This window comes from Tiliqua scincoides, chromosome 3, assembly GCF_035046505.1.
Source record: "Tiliqua scincoides isolate rTilSci1 chromosome 3, rTilSci1.hap2, whole genome shotgun sequence".
In the NCBI taxonomy this organism is placed as follows: Eukaryota; Metazoa; Chordata; class Lepidosauria; order Squamata; family Scincidae; genus Tiliqua; species Tiliqua scincoides.
The window spans coordinates 240,019,133-240,036,795 of NC_089823.1; the positions used below are offsets into that span (position 1 = coordinate 240,019,133).

The following is a 17,663-nucleotide window of genomic DNA, read 5'->3' on the forward strand; positions in this document are numbered from 1 at the left end:
ATGCTGCCGCCACCAGTCTGAAAGAAGCAGCAGTGGATAGGGAATGAGGGAATTGCTGTGTCCAAACTGGGAGCCCAAGCCCATAGGGGCAAGACCAGGCAGATGCAGAACAAGGCAGGCCACAGTCCCAGGACCACCCTAGACAAGGTAGAAGGGAACAGGTCACTCTGAAAAGAGTCCAGAAAGGGCTGCCTTCTGGCCTGCAGTTTGGTCCTTCATCTCTGCTGGCCATGCCCTGCCTGGGTTCTATCCACACTGGCATGCAGGAACCAAGGAGAAGGTTCCTGGCATGGGAGAGGCCAGCCCTTCAGGCTGGGGGAGTCTCAGAGGACGTTGCCCTTGAGGGTTCCTGTTCCAGAAGCTCTTCTGGCTCTGACTCAGGACTGGAACCTTAGTCCACACTTAGTTCCACCTCCTTGGGTTTGGACTCAGAGTTGCTACTGGGGACGGAGGCGGGCATCATGGCAGTCAGATAGTTTTGCCCCCCACACTTTTGTTCTCCCTGGAGAACTTCTGGCTCAGACTTGGTCAGGATGATCTCTCAGAAAAAAAACAACAGTGTATAAGAGACAAGGTGTGGCAAAGGTGTGCTCCAGATATAAGGCTAGGCAAAGGATTATTTCAATGGTGGGAGAGAGGAATTCAAATGCACGTCAACCCCTCCACACTCATCTAATCTGCAATACCATCTCTTCCAGGAACAGCTTGACCCCTTGATGATGGCACAACCTGGCTTTTAGCCTCCACAAGCTCAAGACTCATCCATCAAGCGTGGGCGAATAACATAAGAACAGCCCCACTGGATCAGGCCATAGGCCCATCTAGTCCAGCTTCCTGTATCTCACAGCGGCCCACCAAATGCCCCAGGGAACACACCAGAAAACAAGAGACCTCATCCTGCTGCCCTCCCTTGCATCTGGCGTTCTGACATAGCCCATTTCTAAAATCAGGAGGTTGCATATACACCTCATGGCTTGTAGCCCGTAATGGATTTTTCTTCTAGAAACTTGTCCAATCCCCTTTTAAAGACGTCCAGGCCAGATGCCATCACCACATCCTGTGGCAAGGAGTTCCACAGACCGACCACACGTTGAGTAAAGAAATATTTTCTTTTGTCTGTCCTAACCCGCCCAACACTCAATTTTAGTGGATGTCCCCTGGTTCTGGTATTATGTGAGAGTGTAAAGAGCATCTCCCTATCCACTCTGTCCATTCCCTGCATAATTTTGTATGTCTCAATCATGTCCCCCCTCAGGCGTCTCTTTTCTAGGCTGAAGAGGCCCAAACGCCATAGCCTTTCCTCATAAGGAAGGTGCCCCAGCCCCGTAATCATCTTAGTCGCTCTCTTTTGCACCTTTTCCATTTCCACTATGTCTTTTTTGAGATGCGGCGACCAGAACTGGACACAATACTCCAGGTGTGGCCTGACCATAGATTTATCTGAAAAAATGTATATTCAACAAAAACATCATTCTCAGGCAGTTCACCCAGCAACAAGAGTGAGAAGATGGCTCTCTGCGTTCCAAGTACTTGCCATCTCAGCAGATGCCAGCAGCAACAGCCACTGGGGTGGGCAATCGCTTGCCCGCTGCTCAACTCAAGAGCCACCACACTGAGGGGAAGGGCAGAGGTTGTGCATGGGTTCTGCAAGGCTTCCAGGGACTCCAGCACAGGATTGGTCATGAGGGGAACTTAGAACCACTTCTCAGAAACCTGGGAATGAAGTGCTTCCAATTTGGTTCTGTTTCTTTCAAAGCCACCAAACCAGAAGCACAGGTACGGCTTTCAAGGCGCATGTGTAAGACTGCTAAGTCAGCACATCCTAAAGTTGAAAAATTTGAATGCAGCTTCCCCCGCGAGACAAATTCACTCCAAAGGAGCTGAACTCAGCACTTGGAAATGGCTCCAAACTCTGAGGCAGCAGCAAGCAACAGTTGGAAGGTAGGGTGAACTCTTGGAAGAGAGGTGGGGCTTTCCTTCTCCGTCAGCTTCTCAGAAAACAGATGGACCACATTCCAAAACACTCCTCCTGGAATCCTGCAGAACACTCCACAGGACAGCCCACGCCCCCCACCCAGTTAATGGACTTCTTGTGGTTTGGCCAACATAAACCATCCCCTCTTTTAGCTGCACGTTGAGCTTGGGAAAGGATGGAGGGAGAAAGAGAGGGAGGGAATGAGGGAGAGAGAGGCTCTGTGGATTTGGACAAGGAATTGAGCATTGTCTGAAACAGGGCTGTGGTTCTTGAGCACATGACTTTGCAGGAGATGGCACGGAATCTCACATGCATGGACAGGAATATGACTGCTCAACTATATAGCCATTCCAAGCAGCGGTGTGGGGTGACAATAACTGTACGGCCACCACTGCAGCAGCTTCCAAACTGAACTAGACATTCCCCAAGTTCCCTTGCAAGGGACCCCCTCCCCCACCTTCCCAAAATGCACAACAAAGCAGCCCTGACCATGATGGGAAGGAGAGATAAGAAAGAAAAGAGTCACACAAGAAGCAACAGCCCTGCCAGGAAGGAAATGGGCAAACAGACTCCTCCCAGTGGTAGGTTCCTATTAGCTTTAAAGAAGCCTACATTACGAGACTGCTTCTGAGTAAAGCGTCACAAGCACCTCAACTTTGAGATGCTTAAGAAATAATAAATATTATGTCATTACTAAATTCACGTGCAATGGGAGAGTTGCATCCCTGCATCCTCTGGGGCAGACTTCAAGAACCCCATGGTGCAATGGGTCTCCTCAAATCTAGGCCAGCTATTTAGCTGGTGTGAGTCTGAGGTGCTTCAGAGGGTGGCCTGGTCCACGAAAGGGTGATAATATCTCAACGTGCATTGCCCCACACCCTCCTGCCCCCAGCCCAGCCTGTTCCCTGCCGCAATTCTCCCAGAATACCCACGAACCACCCTTGCTGCCACTTTACCTGATCTGGTGCAGCCTGGGTGGGCTACCTGTGCATGCACGAGGTCTCTGGCTGTTTGTGCAAGTAGTCCTGTGGCGCATGACAGTGGCTAAACTTTTGCAGTGATGCACCGGCACCTACTCCAGCATTTAGGGAGATCCATCACCATAAGCACCCAACAGAATTGGGCTACCATTCTCATTGCATTTGGCTGTTCCACCATCTGACTGTCTTTGGCAAACTTCCCCAAGAATCACACCTTCAAACTTTCCTAAATCTGAGAAAAGTCAGAATTTGGCTGTCCCAAATTATCACAGAGAGGACAGGGAGTTGTTTGTTCTATAGGGACAGGCTGTTTACATTATAGGACCATTCTAGCGGACTGTTTTCACCAGCTCCCGGGGCTATTAAGAAGGCCTGGAAATTGTTTCCAGCCAGGCAAAGGTTTTCACTGACACAATGTCATGAATCAACACACTGAGGATGACATTTCCTTGCAGGAAAAACTTAAAAACACTGGCAAAGTTTCAAAGAGTAGAACAAACTCAAAGAGAGTTCCCAAGAATTCTCCAGTGAGCCTGGGTTTTTTGAGGAGATAAAGGCCTTCCAGATAACTGCTCACTAACCCTCAGTGGTTTCAGATAATAACAGGCTTGTGCCTGGAAAAAGCCCCTGTGTTGTGTTTTTCTGATGGCTTGTGGCTGCCTGGGTTGGTTTTGGCATCTCTTGTGGCTTCAGCGGGATCCCCCTATGCAATCCAGTGCATCAGCCACGTGCCACACAAACTGTTGCGGGAGTGAAACTATTGCCCTCCTTGGCACGCAGACACTTTGAGGACTTCCAGTTGTTCTCGGACATCTCAGAAGGAGTGGTCGTTTTTCCCCAGACACTTGAGAGCAGAGACAAAAGCCAGGCATTTGGACATGCGCAGCCCTGTGTTTTGGAAGGGAGCTGACACAAACCAAACCAGATGGGAGGAAGGTGAGATGGCTTTAAATCATGTGCAATTTGCCTGCGCTTGCAAAATTCTGAGGGGGGAAAAATAACAGAGGAAAGAAGAGGAAAGCATCTGCAAAACTGCGATGATATCAAAAGAACATTTCTCTTGAAAATGGGCTTGCTTTTGCAGCAACATTTCTGCCTGAGGCAGACAGAAGCCAGGATTCTTAGGCTGTGTTTTGGCTCTGAATTTCATGTGCAAAAGAGAGTCCCTGTGCTCCATGGGAACTGGTGGGGGGCAACAGGCACAGGGTGGGAGCGAGGGAGCATCCACTTGGCAGTGAGTTCAGTGCATGGGTGCTCACAAACCTTCCCAGAGCACAGTGTTTCCTCTGTGGATCTTTTCTCTGCCTCGTTCTGGTGGGTATCAGTCTCTCTGGTTTTCCCACAATCTGCCTCGGACATGGGATAGGTCTGGGGTCAGCAACCTGCGGCTCTAGAGTCCAGGTGAAAGTGGCGGCACTCACTGTTCCTGGAGCTTGGCCATTGGTGGAGGCGGAGAGCCCTTGCAGCGAAGGAGAAGGCGCCTCCCAACGGAAGAGACTGCAGGTGGGGAGGGACGGGCGGAGAGCCCAGCTGGAGGGGGGCTCATCACTCCCCTCCCCAGCCACGGCAGCCCTCCTCTCTCCGCTGATTGCCACGGAGCCTCCAGGACTTGCCCAGCCCAGCAGAACTCCTCTTTCAGGAGAAGGAGGGCACAAGCCTGTGCGGGTCTACTCAGAAGGAAGTCCCCCTGTGTTCCAAAGAGCCTACTCCCAGGAAAGTGTGCAGGATCGCAGCCTGAGGCGGAGAGGCTGGCCGCGATCCGGGCTGCTGGGGTTGCAATCCTATCTGCATTTTCCTGGGAGTAAGTTCCATTGATTACAATGGGACAAACTTCTGACTCCCAGTCCTGTGCCTGTCTACTCAGAAGTAAGTCCCATTGTAATCAATGGAACGTACATCACCTGTGACGGGGGCGGCGCCGGGCAGTGCGAGGAGCGCCAGGAGGCAGAGGGGCAGCAGAAGGACTCCCTCCAGGACCCCCATCATCAGCACCACCGGGCTGCAGACCAGAGATGTGCGTCCAGCAGAGCTGCCCCCTTCACTGGCCAAGGGATGCTGCCCCACCCGGGTTGCAGCCAGAGGCAGCAGGAGAGAGGCAGAGAGCTGTGGGGAAGAGGGCGAGAAGAGCCTCTCCTCTCCTTCCAGCCCCGCACCCGCTGAGTGCTCAAGCCCCTTGGGGCAGGATCCTTGAAGGGGCGTTCAAGGTCTGCCTGCAACCGCTCGCCCACCTCCCCTCCAGGCTGAGTGCTGCGTCCCCCTCCAGCTACGCCACTGCATGTGAGTGCCCTTGGCAGGGGTGTCTGTGTGCCTGGGTGGCCCAAAGGCTGTGCTTTCTGAGGCACCAAGTCGTGATCAGCACATGCAGCCTTCCTGGGTTTCTCCACCAGTATACCCAGTGGTACCACCAGTGGTGCTTGAGGGGTGTCTGGTGGGATTAAAAAAATGCAACACACTATAGTTTTTTTTTTTTATATACATAGCATAAAGGTAAAAAAAAACCTATATACGTAGTGTTATCTTCATTTTAGATGTCAAAAGGGTTTTGTGGCTCCCAAGGTTTTCTTTTCTCTGGAAAATGGGTCCAAATGGCTCTTTGAATGTTTAAGGTTGCCGACCCCTGGGATAGGTGAATTCCATAAGAACATAAGAATAGCCCCACTGGATCAGGCCATAGGCCCATCTAGTCCAGCTTCCTGTATCTCACAATGGCCCACCAAATGCCCCAGGGAGCACACCAGATAACAAGAGACCTGCACCCTGGTGCCCTCCCTTGCATCTGACATAGCCCATTTCTAAAAACAGGAGGATGCACATACACATCATGGCTTGTAACCCGTAATGGATTTTTCCTCCAGAAACTTGTCCAATCCCCTTTTAAAGGCGTCCAGGCCAGTTGCCATCACCACATCAAGTGGCAAGGAGTTCCACAGACCAACCACACGCTGAGTAAAGAAATATTTTCTTTTGTCTGTTCTAACTCTCCCAACACTCAATTTTAGTGGATGAACCCTGGTTCTGGTGTTATGTGAGAGTGTAAAGAGCATCTCCACTATGTCCATCCCCTGCATAATTTTGTATGTCTCAATCATGTCCCCCCTCAGGCGTCTCTTTTCTAGGCTGAAGAGGCCCAAACACCGTAGCCTTTCCTCATAAGGAAGGTGCCCCAGCCCAGCAATCATCTTAGTCGCTCTCTTTTGCACCTTTTCCATTTCCACTATGTCTTTTTTGAGATGCAGCGACCAGAACTGGACACAATACTCACCTGGACCTGCCTCACAATTCCCACCTGGACCCGCTCTGCCCACCACACTGGTCCCTTTGGGAGTTTTCAGGGAGCCCTTCCGGGGTGCAAGAGGCTGCAGCCAGGCGCGAGCAGGAGACATTGGACTGCTAGGTTCCCCTGCTGCTCTTTCAGTCTTACAGCCCAAGCAAATCCATTGACTGTGATAGCAGAAGTCGCCTTCTGCAGTCATAACCACAGTGGCACTGTCAGAAACAGCATAGTGCTGCTGGGGATTTGGAGCCCATGACATGAGAGTTGGCGACACTGCACAAGCAGTGCAGTGGAGCCTGGCCACGCCAACTCAGGGAGGTTGGTGACGGGGTGGCTATTAACAGGGAAGGGGGAGGGCAGGTGGTGGGATTGGATTGGAGGGAGTGGATCTTGACAACAAAAGCACACGCTGGATCTTATCCCTGATTTTCTAGCCAGCCCTGTTCACTTCCTCTCCTTGAACTTACACCAGCAAAATCGCTGCTGTGTGTTGGAGAAGATCCACTGGTGGCCAGAAGTGTTTTGCTTACCTCTAGTTGGCTTTCTGGTCGTCCCCCCCATAGCATGTGGCACACACTCCATCAGCGCAGATGCATGCTATAGCCTGGTGTGCAATAGGATTGGGCTGTATGAGCAACAAGATGCAAAGTGTGCCAGAAGTTCTTAGGGATGGGAACTGCCCTGCTGAGCTGCCCATACTGCGCACAGAAGCCCTTGTACAGAAGCCCTTCTGCGTCCCAGACACACACCGTCCCTCAGCAGACTGCCCTCATCATGGTCCGGTCTCCAGAACAGCATGAGGATGCAGTACAAAGCCTTGATGCACTTTTTTGTTGAAAAGTGGTATACAAACTCATCTTCGTGCTCCCTTTAAAAGAGTTGATTTTGTTTTCTTTTTTTGTGATACACAAAAAATGACCATAAGGGGGTTATTTATGTGGTTTAAAATAGTTCTACCCTGACTTTACTTATGTGGATGCCTGAGTTGGCTTATGTAAAAACAAGAATAATATTTAATAATTACACACACACACACACACACACACACACACAATCTAAAAATATAGCAAGGCAGCAGCAGCAGCAGCAAGCTAAAAGTTAAAATCTGGGATGACAAAGCCACAGCAGAAAGGTCGACATAAAAGCAGCCAACGGTTCAGCAAATAAAAGCAGCAGCACAAGCAGCACAGATAATAAAACGGCAACCAGAGGTGGTAATAAAAGCAGATTTATAACATTAAACAAAAACAAACACCTCCCGCCCTGTACAAATGCCAGGTGAAATAAAATGTTTGCTGCCCTGAGAGATGGGCAGTTCATCAGGTACAGGGAGGGACTCCCTAAATGCTGTGCCTGGACCAAGAAGGCTCTACTTCTCACCACTCCTGCCTCCCTGGTGGCCCACACAGCAGGGCTTCTCTGAAGACCTTAGGGGATGGGTCAGAATGTGTGGGGGAAGGCAGACCCTGCAACACTCTTGACCCATCTGGTAAAGGACTTTCAAAGTCAAAAGCAGCACTTTGAATTGGGCCGGAAGTGAACCGGAAGCCAGTGCAGCTGCTGAAGCAGCAGCCAACCACATTGAATCACTGAGCACCAGTAGCCACATGGGCACAGCACTTCCCTGAAGCTGCTGCTTGGCTTGGAATGGCCCGCTGGGGGCACACTTTGCACAACTCCCCAAAGACATTTACAACAGTCAGATTCTGCCGTGCTGTCATGTTAATTTAAATTCTTTCCTGTCCCTGGGAACTCAGTGTGACTCTACCTTAGCCCAAGTCCCTGGACACGTCATGACACACACAGAGCATAGCCTAGGCCAGGCTTCTCTGAATCCAGGGCCGGCAGAAGTGGAGGGGAAGAGCGGGGAGCGTTTGCCTGCTAAAATTTTGATGGGCTGTAAATTGCGTTGCTTGAGCTAGGCCTTAGCGTAGCTCCATAAGTGGAAGTTGTTTCCAATGCTAAAGTAAGTGGAGTAAAGAATACTTCTGACCATGGGCAAAATGTCTATGGGCTGTCACAGAGTAATGGCCACATTGCCTGGATAAAGGGAAAGGCCAAATTTCCAGCCAGGCTTAAGATATAGTTCAGAAACATTTTATTTTAGAAATTAACCACAGGGTCAAGTTACCACAAGACGACTTTTCTAAGTGAAGTTGGCGTTGCAGGAAAATCTTTGGCACACTTGGACACTTGTCTGGCCCTTTCCTTACTAGCCTTTCATCAGGTGCTGACAACTGCCCCATTCCAGTTGCCCCCCCACCCCCACACACCCCAGTTGTTCTTTTTTAGGAGACTGCTTGAATACTACAACTTGTCTCACCTTCCCTCAGCTCGCGATCCAATTTCATGGGGGTCTTTTTTCCCGGGGGCTTCCCAGAGCCATCCACTTGGTCACTGTGAACCCCTGAAGGAATTCTGTGAAAGGAAAAGGACGGAACACATCATGGAACACTGCTTGGATTTTGCCTTGTGCTGTTGACTCCCTTCCACCCACGGCCACTGCCACTCCTCCCCCTATGGAAGGGAGGAGCAAGAGACCCCAGCAAGTCCCCCCCTTGCTGTGACCTGAAGCCAGCAGCAGCAAAACTGTTCCTGTAAGGATGCATAAAGAGGAAGCCTCCTCTCCACCTCTCCTTCCAGATGCTGGCCTTGAAGCAAGCACACATCTCTCAAACGGGGCGTCCCATGCCCACAGGGATGCTGCTATCCCTGGAGAGTGGCCCAAGACTTCCTCTACTACCTGCTGTCTACCTGCGGATGGGAGTGGCATGGATGAGAATATATCCTTCGTGGAGATGGGGTGGCAACACATCAGTTAATGCTTAAGGGTGGTACCATTGCCAGATTCTGGGGAGCCCTGATGCACAATCCTGTGCTGAGCCCCTCCTTCCCCTCCTTTACACTTGCACACTACTACTGGCTGCCCCACCTCAAGACTGAGGAGCACCCAAACCACTTCCCTTCCCTCTCCCGGCCAGATGAGTTGGGAAAAGTAAACGGGAGAGATCTAGGGAGGTCACTTCCCTTTCCTTTCCCGACTCACCTAGCTAGGAAAGGAAAAGGGAACAACCTCTGCCCCCCCCTTAGTGCCTTGACAGCGCAGCTGGAGTAGCATCCAGGTGCCAGGGAGGCAGAAGAGTGAGGCCCTTGGCTGCCACCTCCTCTCCCCCGTCTTCAGCCAGGTGTGAATGGCTTCTTCAGAGGCCCCTGCAACCTTGCAGGCAGGGAGCACGACAGAAGGCAGAAATAGTGCCAGGCGCTGTGCTGACGGCCTTTGGGGATGAGCTGGCAGGCCCTGTGGAGACCTGCAGATCCTTGGCCAGGGCCCAATTGTCTAGGATGCCAGGCCCTTGCACAGCTCCCGCTGCAGTGTGGGACTTATGGAAGAGGGCAGAGAATGTTTTAGCTGTCATCTGAGGAGAATGAGAGAAACCAGAGCTGTCACTGGTATGATTTCATTGCACCACAGCTGGAGCTGAGACTTCAGACTTCCACAAACGCTTCCACAGCCTGTAGCACATGGTCAAGTTTTTTTTTTGCTGGAGACCCAACATCTCTGTGGTTCTATGTGGCATGCGACAGACTGGCTCTCACCACACAATGGGGTATTTGCACAGAGCAGCCACTGTGTGACGGTGCCTTGGCTGAGGTTCCCTACCTGTGTTCATCCTGCCGACCTTCAGAGACACTCCAATAGTTCTGTAAGAAAGAGAGGCTGATTTCTTAAGTTTAGAGGAAAAACGATCCCCTTTCTCAAGACACTAACATTTATGCCACTCAACTGCAACTGCGCACAGATTCAGGACTGACAAAAGAATGGACCTCTCCAGCCAATTCCCTACTGTGGATGGAATCTGTCGCCTCTGGCTTAGATGCTGCTAAGAAGGGAATTAGACACAGGGCCCAAACTGATCCAACTTTCCAGCACTGAAGTAGCCACAATGCAGTTCCCAACGTAAGAGAACCAACCTTGAGGCGGCCTCTGTGACACCCCCCCCCCCGCCATGCAGGATGCAGCGCATTTCCTGTTGGCACAGCTGCATCAGCACAGGAAAGTTGGATAGGATTGGGCCCGCATTCTTGAAGGATAGGTCTTCCACCTATTATAGCTAAATGGAACCTCCATGTTCAGAACCAGTATACCCTTAAGTACCAAACAGTGGGGACAACTGACAAGGGATGACTTTCTCTGTTACGCTCTGCTTGTGAGCTTCCAAAGGCATTTGGCTGGAAGGAGAACTCTCAGCCAGATGGACCCTGGCTCTGATCCAACCCAGTTCTTCAGGGTGGTAACTTGGTCAACATCATCACTGATCATTTCTCCAGGGCTTTTCTGAGTGCAAGTTTTGATGTATTTTTTTTATCCTCAGAAGGACCCAGCCCAGTACACAAATGCAAGAGGGAACCTGCTCAAGATCATACAGGGAGCTTTACGGCATTGTCAGAATCTGAACCCGGATTTCCAAAATGCCCCCCTCCCACTCACAGTTGTGTCTTCTTACCGGCTCTGTGTACAAGAACCCTAGGCCAGCTGCCGCAGTCTGTAACAGGTACGCTTCCAGCTCATGTTGCCTCAGGAACCTCACGGCTTCCTGAAATAACCCAGAGAAGGATCTGCAGTCATGCTAATCAGGGAAAGCTTGTTCTCAGTGGCAATGCAGAGCCAGAATCAATCTGTGCAACTGCATTTCTTAAATGTCCAAAATGCCTTCTTCAGAAATCAGTGCATGCAGGCCACCCTGGCACCTCCAGAGGTGGAACAGCCATCACATGGTACATGTACAGAATCATAGAGCTAATTTACATGTTGCTTTAAAAAAAATGCATTTCAGGGTATGTGCTCTCATAAGTAGCCATAACATGGGTGTAGAGCAGTGTTTCTCAAACTGTGGGTCAGGACCCACTAGGTGGGTTGCAAGTCAATTTCAGGTGGGTCCCTTAGCACCTAGCTCAGCCACCATTGAAAATACAGAGCTGAAAATACAGGGTACAGAGCTGCTGGGCAGAGCGGGCTTACGGTAGGGAAGAGGCCTGGTGCTTTGCCCTGAATAAGTGGTAAGATGGAATGCTGGAAAGGTGGGAGGGCTGTGTGGTTGGAGAAGGATCCAAATCTGTGTTCTGCTTTGACTTCCGAGCTGGAAAGTTTGAATTCCAAGTCATGCAAAATAACAGCAAGAGCCTGCTGCGTAATAGGACCTTTGGCTGAACGTGGTTTAGGTTTGAAGCCTCCGTTGATTGTCACTTCTGGCCACGTCATCACTTCCAGGTTAATGACATCACTTCTGCTGGGTTTTGGCTGACTGCCATTTTAAAAAGTGAGTCCCATTGCTAAAACGTTTGAGCGCCACTGGTATAGGGGATATGCAGTTTCCCCCATTCTGTTCCTTTGCTATTCTGAGGGTTCTCCCTCCCTGTCATACTAGCAAGATTGATGCCAGATTAAATGAAACCATGAGGATCATAAGCAGCTGTGTAAGACCCACTCCTGCCTATTGGCTCCCTCTCTTGAGCCACGTAGCACCACCAGCCCTACGGAGACAAGAGGCTTTAGTGAAAGAATACAGAAAAATCACCAACAACCCACTTTTACCAGTGCAGGCCGATCTTCCTCATCTATCGATCGGTAGGCTTAAATCCAGGAAGCCTTCTCTGGCACTTGCATAACATCTGCACAATTTCAACATCGATGCCCAATGGAAAGCTCAATGGGCAGTTGAACACCCAGAAACGGGTAGATAAATAGACGATCCTACACTTAAGGTGCCAGGTTTCGACTTACCTCGCCAGCACAGTTCAAAACTTTGAACAGGATCCGTACCCTGCATGGTGTTTGCCAGGACTCAATGTTTAAATGGGGGCTAGTATCTACCCCTCAGTGTGATTGTGGGTTCTCCCACCAAACCATGTACCACACTGTGTCTGGCTGCAAACTGAGGGCGCATACTGGCCCTTGGTCTGACTTTTTCTATGAAGGTTACTCTCTCCTTGAATGGCTGCATGAACTGGACATTGACATTTGATCTAGTCTAAGTGATATATATTGGCAACCTTCAGTCTCGAAAGACTCTGGTATCGCGCTCTGAAAGGTGGTTCTGGCACAGCGTCTAGTGTGGCTGAAAAGGCCAATCCGGGAGTGACAATCCCTTCCACACCGGGAGCAAGTGCAGTCTGTCCCTGGTCTGTCTCCCTGGCTATATATATATAAGTGATATATTAGGTATTGGCAACCTTCAGTCTCGAAAGACTATGGTATCGCGCTCTGAAAGGTGGTTCTGGCACAGCGTCTAGTGTGGCTGAAAAGGCCAATCCGGGAGTGACAATCCCTTCCACACCGGGAGCAAGTGCAGTCTGTCCCTGGTCTGTCTCCCTGGCTATGGGCCTTCCTTCTTTGCCTCTTAGCCTCAGACTGTTGGCAAAGTGTCTCTTCAAACTGGGAAAGGCCATGCTGCACAGCCTGCCTCCAAGCGGGCCGCTCAGAGGCCAGGGTTTCCCACTTGTTGAGGTCCATCCCTAAGGCCTTCAGATCCCTCTTGCAGATGTCCTTGTATCGCAGCTGTGGTCTACCTGTAGGGCGCTTTCCTTGCACGAGTTCTCCATAGAGGAGATCCTTTGGGATCCGGCCATCATCCATTCTCACGACATGACCAAGCCAACGCAGGCGTCTCTGTTTCAGCAGTGAATACATGCTAGGGATTCCAGCACGTTCCAGGACTGTGTTGTTTGGAACTTTGTCCTGCCAGGTGATGCCGAGGATGCGTCGGAGGCAGCGCATGTGGAAAGCGCTCAGTTTCCTCTCCTGTTGTGAGCGAAGAGTCCATGACTCGCTGCAGTACAGAAGTGTACTCAGGACGCAAGCTCTGTAGACCTGGATCTTGGTATGTTCCGTCAGCTTCTTGTTGGACCAGACTCTCTTTGTGAGTCTGGAAAACGTGGTAGCTGCTTTACCGATGCGCTTGTTTAGCTCGGTATCGAGAGAATGAGTGTCGGAGATCGTTGAGCCAAGGTACACAAAGTCATGGACAACCTCCAGTTCATGCTCAGAGATTGTAATGCAGGGAGGTGAGTCCACATCCTGAACCATGACCTGTGTTTTCTTCAGGCTGATTGTCAGTCCAAAATCTTGGCAGGCCTTGCTAAAACGATCCATGAGCTGCTGGAGATCTTTGGCAGAGTGGGTAGTGACAGCTGCATCGTCGGCAAAGAGGAAGTCACGCAGACATTTCAGCTGGACTTTGGATTTTGCTCTCAGTCTGGAGAGGTTGAAGAGCTTTCCGTCTGATCTGGTCCGGAGATAGATGCCTTCTGTTGCAGTTCCAAAGGCCTGCTTCAGCAGGACAGCGAAGAAAATCCCAAACAAGGTTGGTGCAAGAACACAGCCCTGCTTCACTCCGCTTCGGATGTCAAAAGGGTCTGATGTGGAGCCATCGAAGACAACAGTGCCCTTCATGTCCTTGTGGAAAGATCTGATGATGCTGAGGAGCCTGGGTGGACATCCAATCATGGGGAGAATCTTGAAGAGGCCGTCTCTGCTGACCAGGTCGAAAGCCTTTGTGAGATCTATGAAGGCTATAAAGAGTGGCTGTCGTTGTTCCCTGCATTTCTCCTGCAGTTGTCTAAGGGAGAATACCATATCAGTGGTGGACCTGTTGGCTCGGAATCCACACTGCGATTCTGGATAGACGCTCTCTGCAAGTACCTGGAGCCTCTTTAGTACAACTCGGGCAAACAGCTTTCCTACAACGCTAAGGAGAGAGATGCCGCGGTAGTTGTTGCAGTCACCCCTGTCACCTTTGTTCTTGTACAGCGTGATGATGTTTGCATCCCTCATGTCTTGAGGTACTTCACCTTCTCTCCAGCAGAGACAGAGGATTTCATGCAGCTCAGTGACGATGATCTCTTTGCAGCATTTTAGGACTTCAGCAGGGATGCTGTCTTTTCCAGGTGCCTTGCCAAAGGCAAGGGAGTCCAGGGCCACGTGAAGTTCTTCTAGGGTTGGTTCACTGTCAAGCTCTTCCAGCACAGGCAGGCACTCAATGTTGTTCAGTGCTTCTTCGGTGACTACATTTTCTCTGGAATATAGCTCAGAGTAGTGCTGCACCCAGCGTTCCATCTGCTGCGCCCGATCCTGGATGACCTCGCCTGTGGCAGACTTCAGAGGGGCAATTTTCTTCTGTGTTGGACCTAGGGCCTGCTTGATACCATCATACATCCCCTTGATGTTGCCCGTGTCAGCTGCTATCTGTATCTCGGAACAGAGCTGGAGCCAGTAGTCATTAGCACATCTCCTGGCAGTCTGTTGGACTTTGCTGCGAGCAGTTCGGAGGACCTGCATACAAGGTCTGTCCCAGTGAGCGCAACCTGCAGGTCCTCCGAACTGCTCGCAGCAAAGTGATATATAAGTTCATGTATTATATGCCATATGCTAAATAAATAAATCCCTGCCCTGCATTACAGTTCTCCTGAATTCCAGTTTCACTTGCAGAATTTCTAAAATTTGTGTGTAGTTGACCACAGCTTTTAGTTTTATCTGACTAGTTGCACCTAGTGCTCATGCTACCAAGGCATACATGCACACTGATAAAACACTGCAAAAAAGCAATCTTGATATGAAAATATGTACCACTGCATCAAGGTCTTCGTGTGTGTATTTTACTAAAGCACCCATATGCTCCAGTAGATTGGTAAAACACACACACACACACACACACAAAACATCTACGTACAAAAGCATTACAACAGCTTTTGGGGAGGCAAGTGAACCTGCACATCTGTAAAGCATAACACAAAAAGAATCTTGATGCATTCAGTGTAAAACTACACCAAGATTGTGGTTTGCTTCTATGTTTAGAGTTTTATCAATGTGCTTGAACACTGTACTGTACAGAATCTGGAAACAAGACATAGAATGTTGAAGGATTCCTGATGCATTGGCTCTATTTCAGAATAAGGCCAAATAAATTCCAATGGGGAGAATTTTGGAAGCCTCCTTACTGAGAGGGCACACACGCGGGTTGCAGCAATTGTCATGTTCCTTGGGGGTAGGAATCATGGTTCAAAGGAGGGGCAGAGAGATACACAAATCCAGGTCTGATTTTGGTGTTTGCTAGATCTCCAAGTACATACTGGATCTCTCAGATTAGTAAGGATGGTTGTGGGCCCCATGGCTTAAGGATCCAGGCCTTGTCACAATCTCTGGGACAGGTGTCTGTGGCCAGCATGCCCAGCACTGATTTGGCCCTTGTTGTCATCCATACCCCTCCCCAATTCCCTCATTGCCTCTCCAGAAGTGGTGAGGATATTGGAAAGGGCCCAATTCAAGGACTTCAAGCATCATGCTCCACTGAGCCCTGGATGCCATGCATACGTGGTGTACTCCAAAGATCTCCCAAGGATACTTGGATACAATGGGAATTGTACTTTCTATATCCTCCACACATCCCTGGTATAGCATGCATGTGTGGCTGCCTTTGAGGCCTCTGTGGCCTTCAGGACTTGAATGAAAGGGTGACAGCATCTCTCTGCAGCCAGAGGATTGCGGGGAGGTCTACAACTACATGGTCCAAGAACCTTTTCTGGGATCACACCAGACCACAGCACTGCACAGACATTTGGCGCCATTCACTGTACACAGGGAGGCAAGAAAGGGAATCTCAAGGTCATGGTTTGCCCCCTCTGCCCCCCATCCAGTGTTAACATGAATAGCAGAACAGGTGTAAAGGCACCAGGGGATGTGGAACTCAGTGCGTGTGCATGTGATTCACGTCATCTGGCCAAGCTTCTGACAGAACATCATCAAAGTCCCACTTCATGACCAGATTCTGACCTCTCTGGGCTTGACACTCTCCAGGTCCACTGAGTCTTCTAAGAGGCTTTCGTAGTAGCTCTCATTGTCCAAGACGTCTTCATCTTCTGGGTGGAAGAGAAGGTACGACCTGGCACACTCCAGGGCTTTGATGTAATCGCCAACTGGAAAAGTGAAGGGTAACAAGTTTAACTGGGCTGAATTCCACAGAATGCCTACTTGGGCCTACCTTGAGGAAGTCTCTCTCTGGAAATGGAAAACTGAATCTGCTGTGCGAGTGGAGCCAAAACAACACGGGTCCCTATCCAACCAACAGCCAGGCATGGCAGCTGGTGAGGAACTCAAGAAACCTTCTGCTTCTTCTACCAAGAAACCTGGGACCATCACACATAATGGAGAGTGGGCTGTGCCAGGCTTGGTGGGTTGCAAACAGAGAAGGACTAAGCTACAGACTGGCAGCTGGAAGCCAAGGGTTGCAGCAAAAGAGAGCGAATCACCCTCCCGCCTCCAAAGATGTCCCTCCCCCAATTTCCACAAATACCTTCCTGTGGTTCAACTCAGATCTCCCTTTTCCATTCTGCAGGGGCCACTAGAGTCTTTAGCAGCAAGCCAAGTAGGGAGGGAGGGAGGGCATCACTCCCTCCTTCTCTCACCCTGCTCCAAGAGCACTCCTGCTTCTGCCCAGGGTCTGACAAGGATTCAAAGGAAAAGGAGGCTGATGGGGAGGGCAGAATCTTGATCTGAGCAGGAAAATAAGCCAGGTCATTCTCTCTGGAAACAACTCAATTTCTTTCCAAGAGAATCTGCCATGAAGGGGAGAGCAATGCCCACCTCTGCCCATGAACTCCACACTCTGGAGCTGCAGTGGCTGGACGACAGGGTGCCGGGATGGGGAACGCTTGTTAGAATGATGGGGGCCAACAGACCTCGATTGGGGAGCAAGGGGCTCAGGCTCTCAGGACTGTGTTTTGCCTCCATCACATCAGCTGCAGGATGATGCCATTTGAACCCTGAAAAGGTAGGACTCAGAAGCTGGACCCCATTTTGGGTTAAATACTGGGGCGGAATATATTTTTCTGCCATTCATGAACCTGAGGGTTGCTTTACACACACTTTTTCTCCTTACGTCTAACCCAGCCGAAGATGGGTGTGCATGGAAGCGTATGCGATGCTAATGTCAGTTATATACACCCACACAAATACGCTTCACCCATATGATGATAGACTGCCCACAGAAAAGGTGACCACTATCCTGGGGTAGAGACCGGACACCATTGGCATCACTCTCTGAGACATCAGGTGGGCCTCTGCGAGATGCAGGAAGCTGGAGTAGCTGGGCCCTTAGCCTCATCCAGAAGGGCTCTTCTGCATTCTTAAATGCATGACCTGTGATGGCCTCAAAATCATTCCTGTCCATTTGCAAGGCAACCATCACAACCGGAAGCAAATTGCACAGGTACTATGGAGAATGAATGTGCCCAAAGGGCAAATCTGGTTCCTGAAAGATCCACAAGTTTGAGTGCAAGTGCACATCTGGCCCTGCAGGGGGCATCCTTCTCACAGAAAAGAGATTCAGCCATGGTGCTTCCTCCCAGCTGGTGCAGGAGACTGTCCTGCTTCTGGTGACCA

General features: G+C 50.4%; 1 protein-coding gene across 1 annotated transcript in view; it reads right to left on the reverse strand.

Annotated features, from left to right (window-relative positions):
* The window catches only part of P3H2 (prolyl 3-hydroxylase 2), a 98,280-nt gene that overhangs the window by 11,894 nt on the left and 68,723 nt on the right, over positions 1–17,663 (reverse strand). The window contains exons 5-8 of the mRNA XM_066621584.1: positions 16,056–16,198; positions 10,735–10,824; positions 9,891–9,931; positions 8,553–8,647 (exon numbers count right to left, since the gene is read on the reverse strand). Coding sequence (XP_066477681.1) covers positions 8,553–8,647; positions 9,891–9,931; positions 10,735–10,824; positions 16,056–16,198 — 369 coding nt within the window. The remainder of the gene's footprint in view (positions 1–8,552; positions 8,648–9,890; positions 9,932–10,734; positions 10,825–16,055; positions 16,199–17,663) is intronic.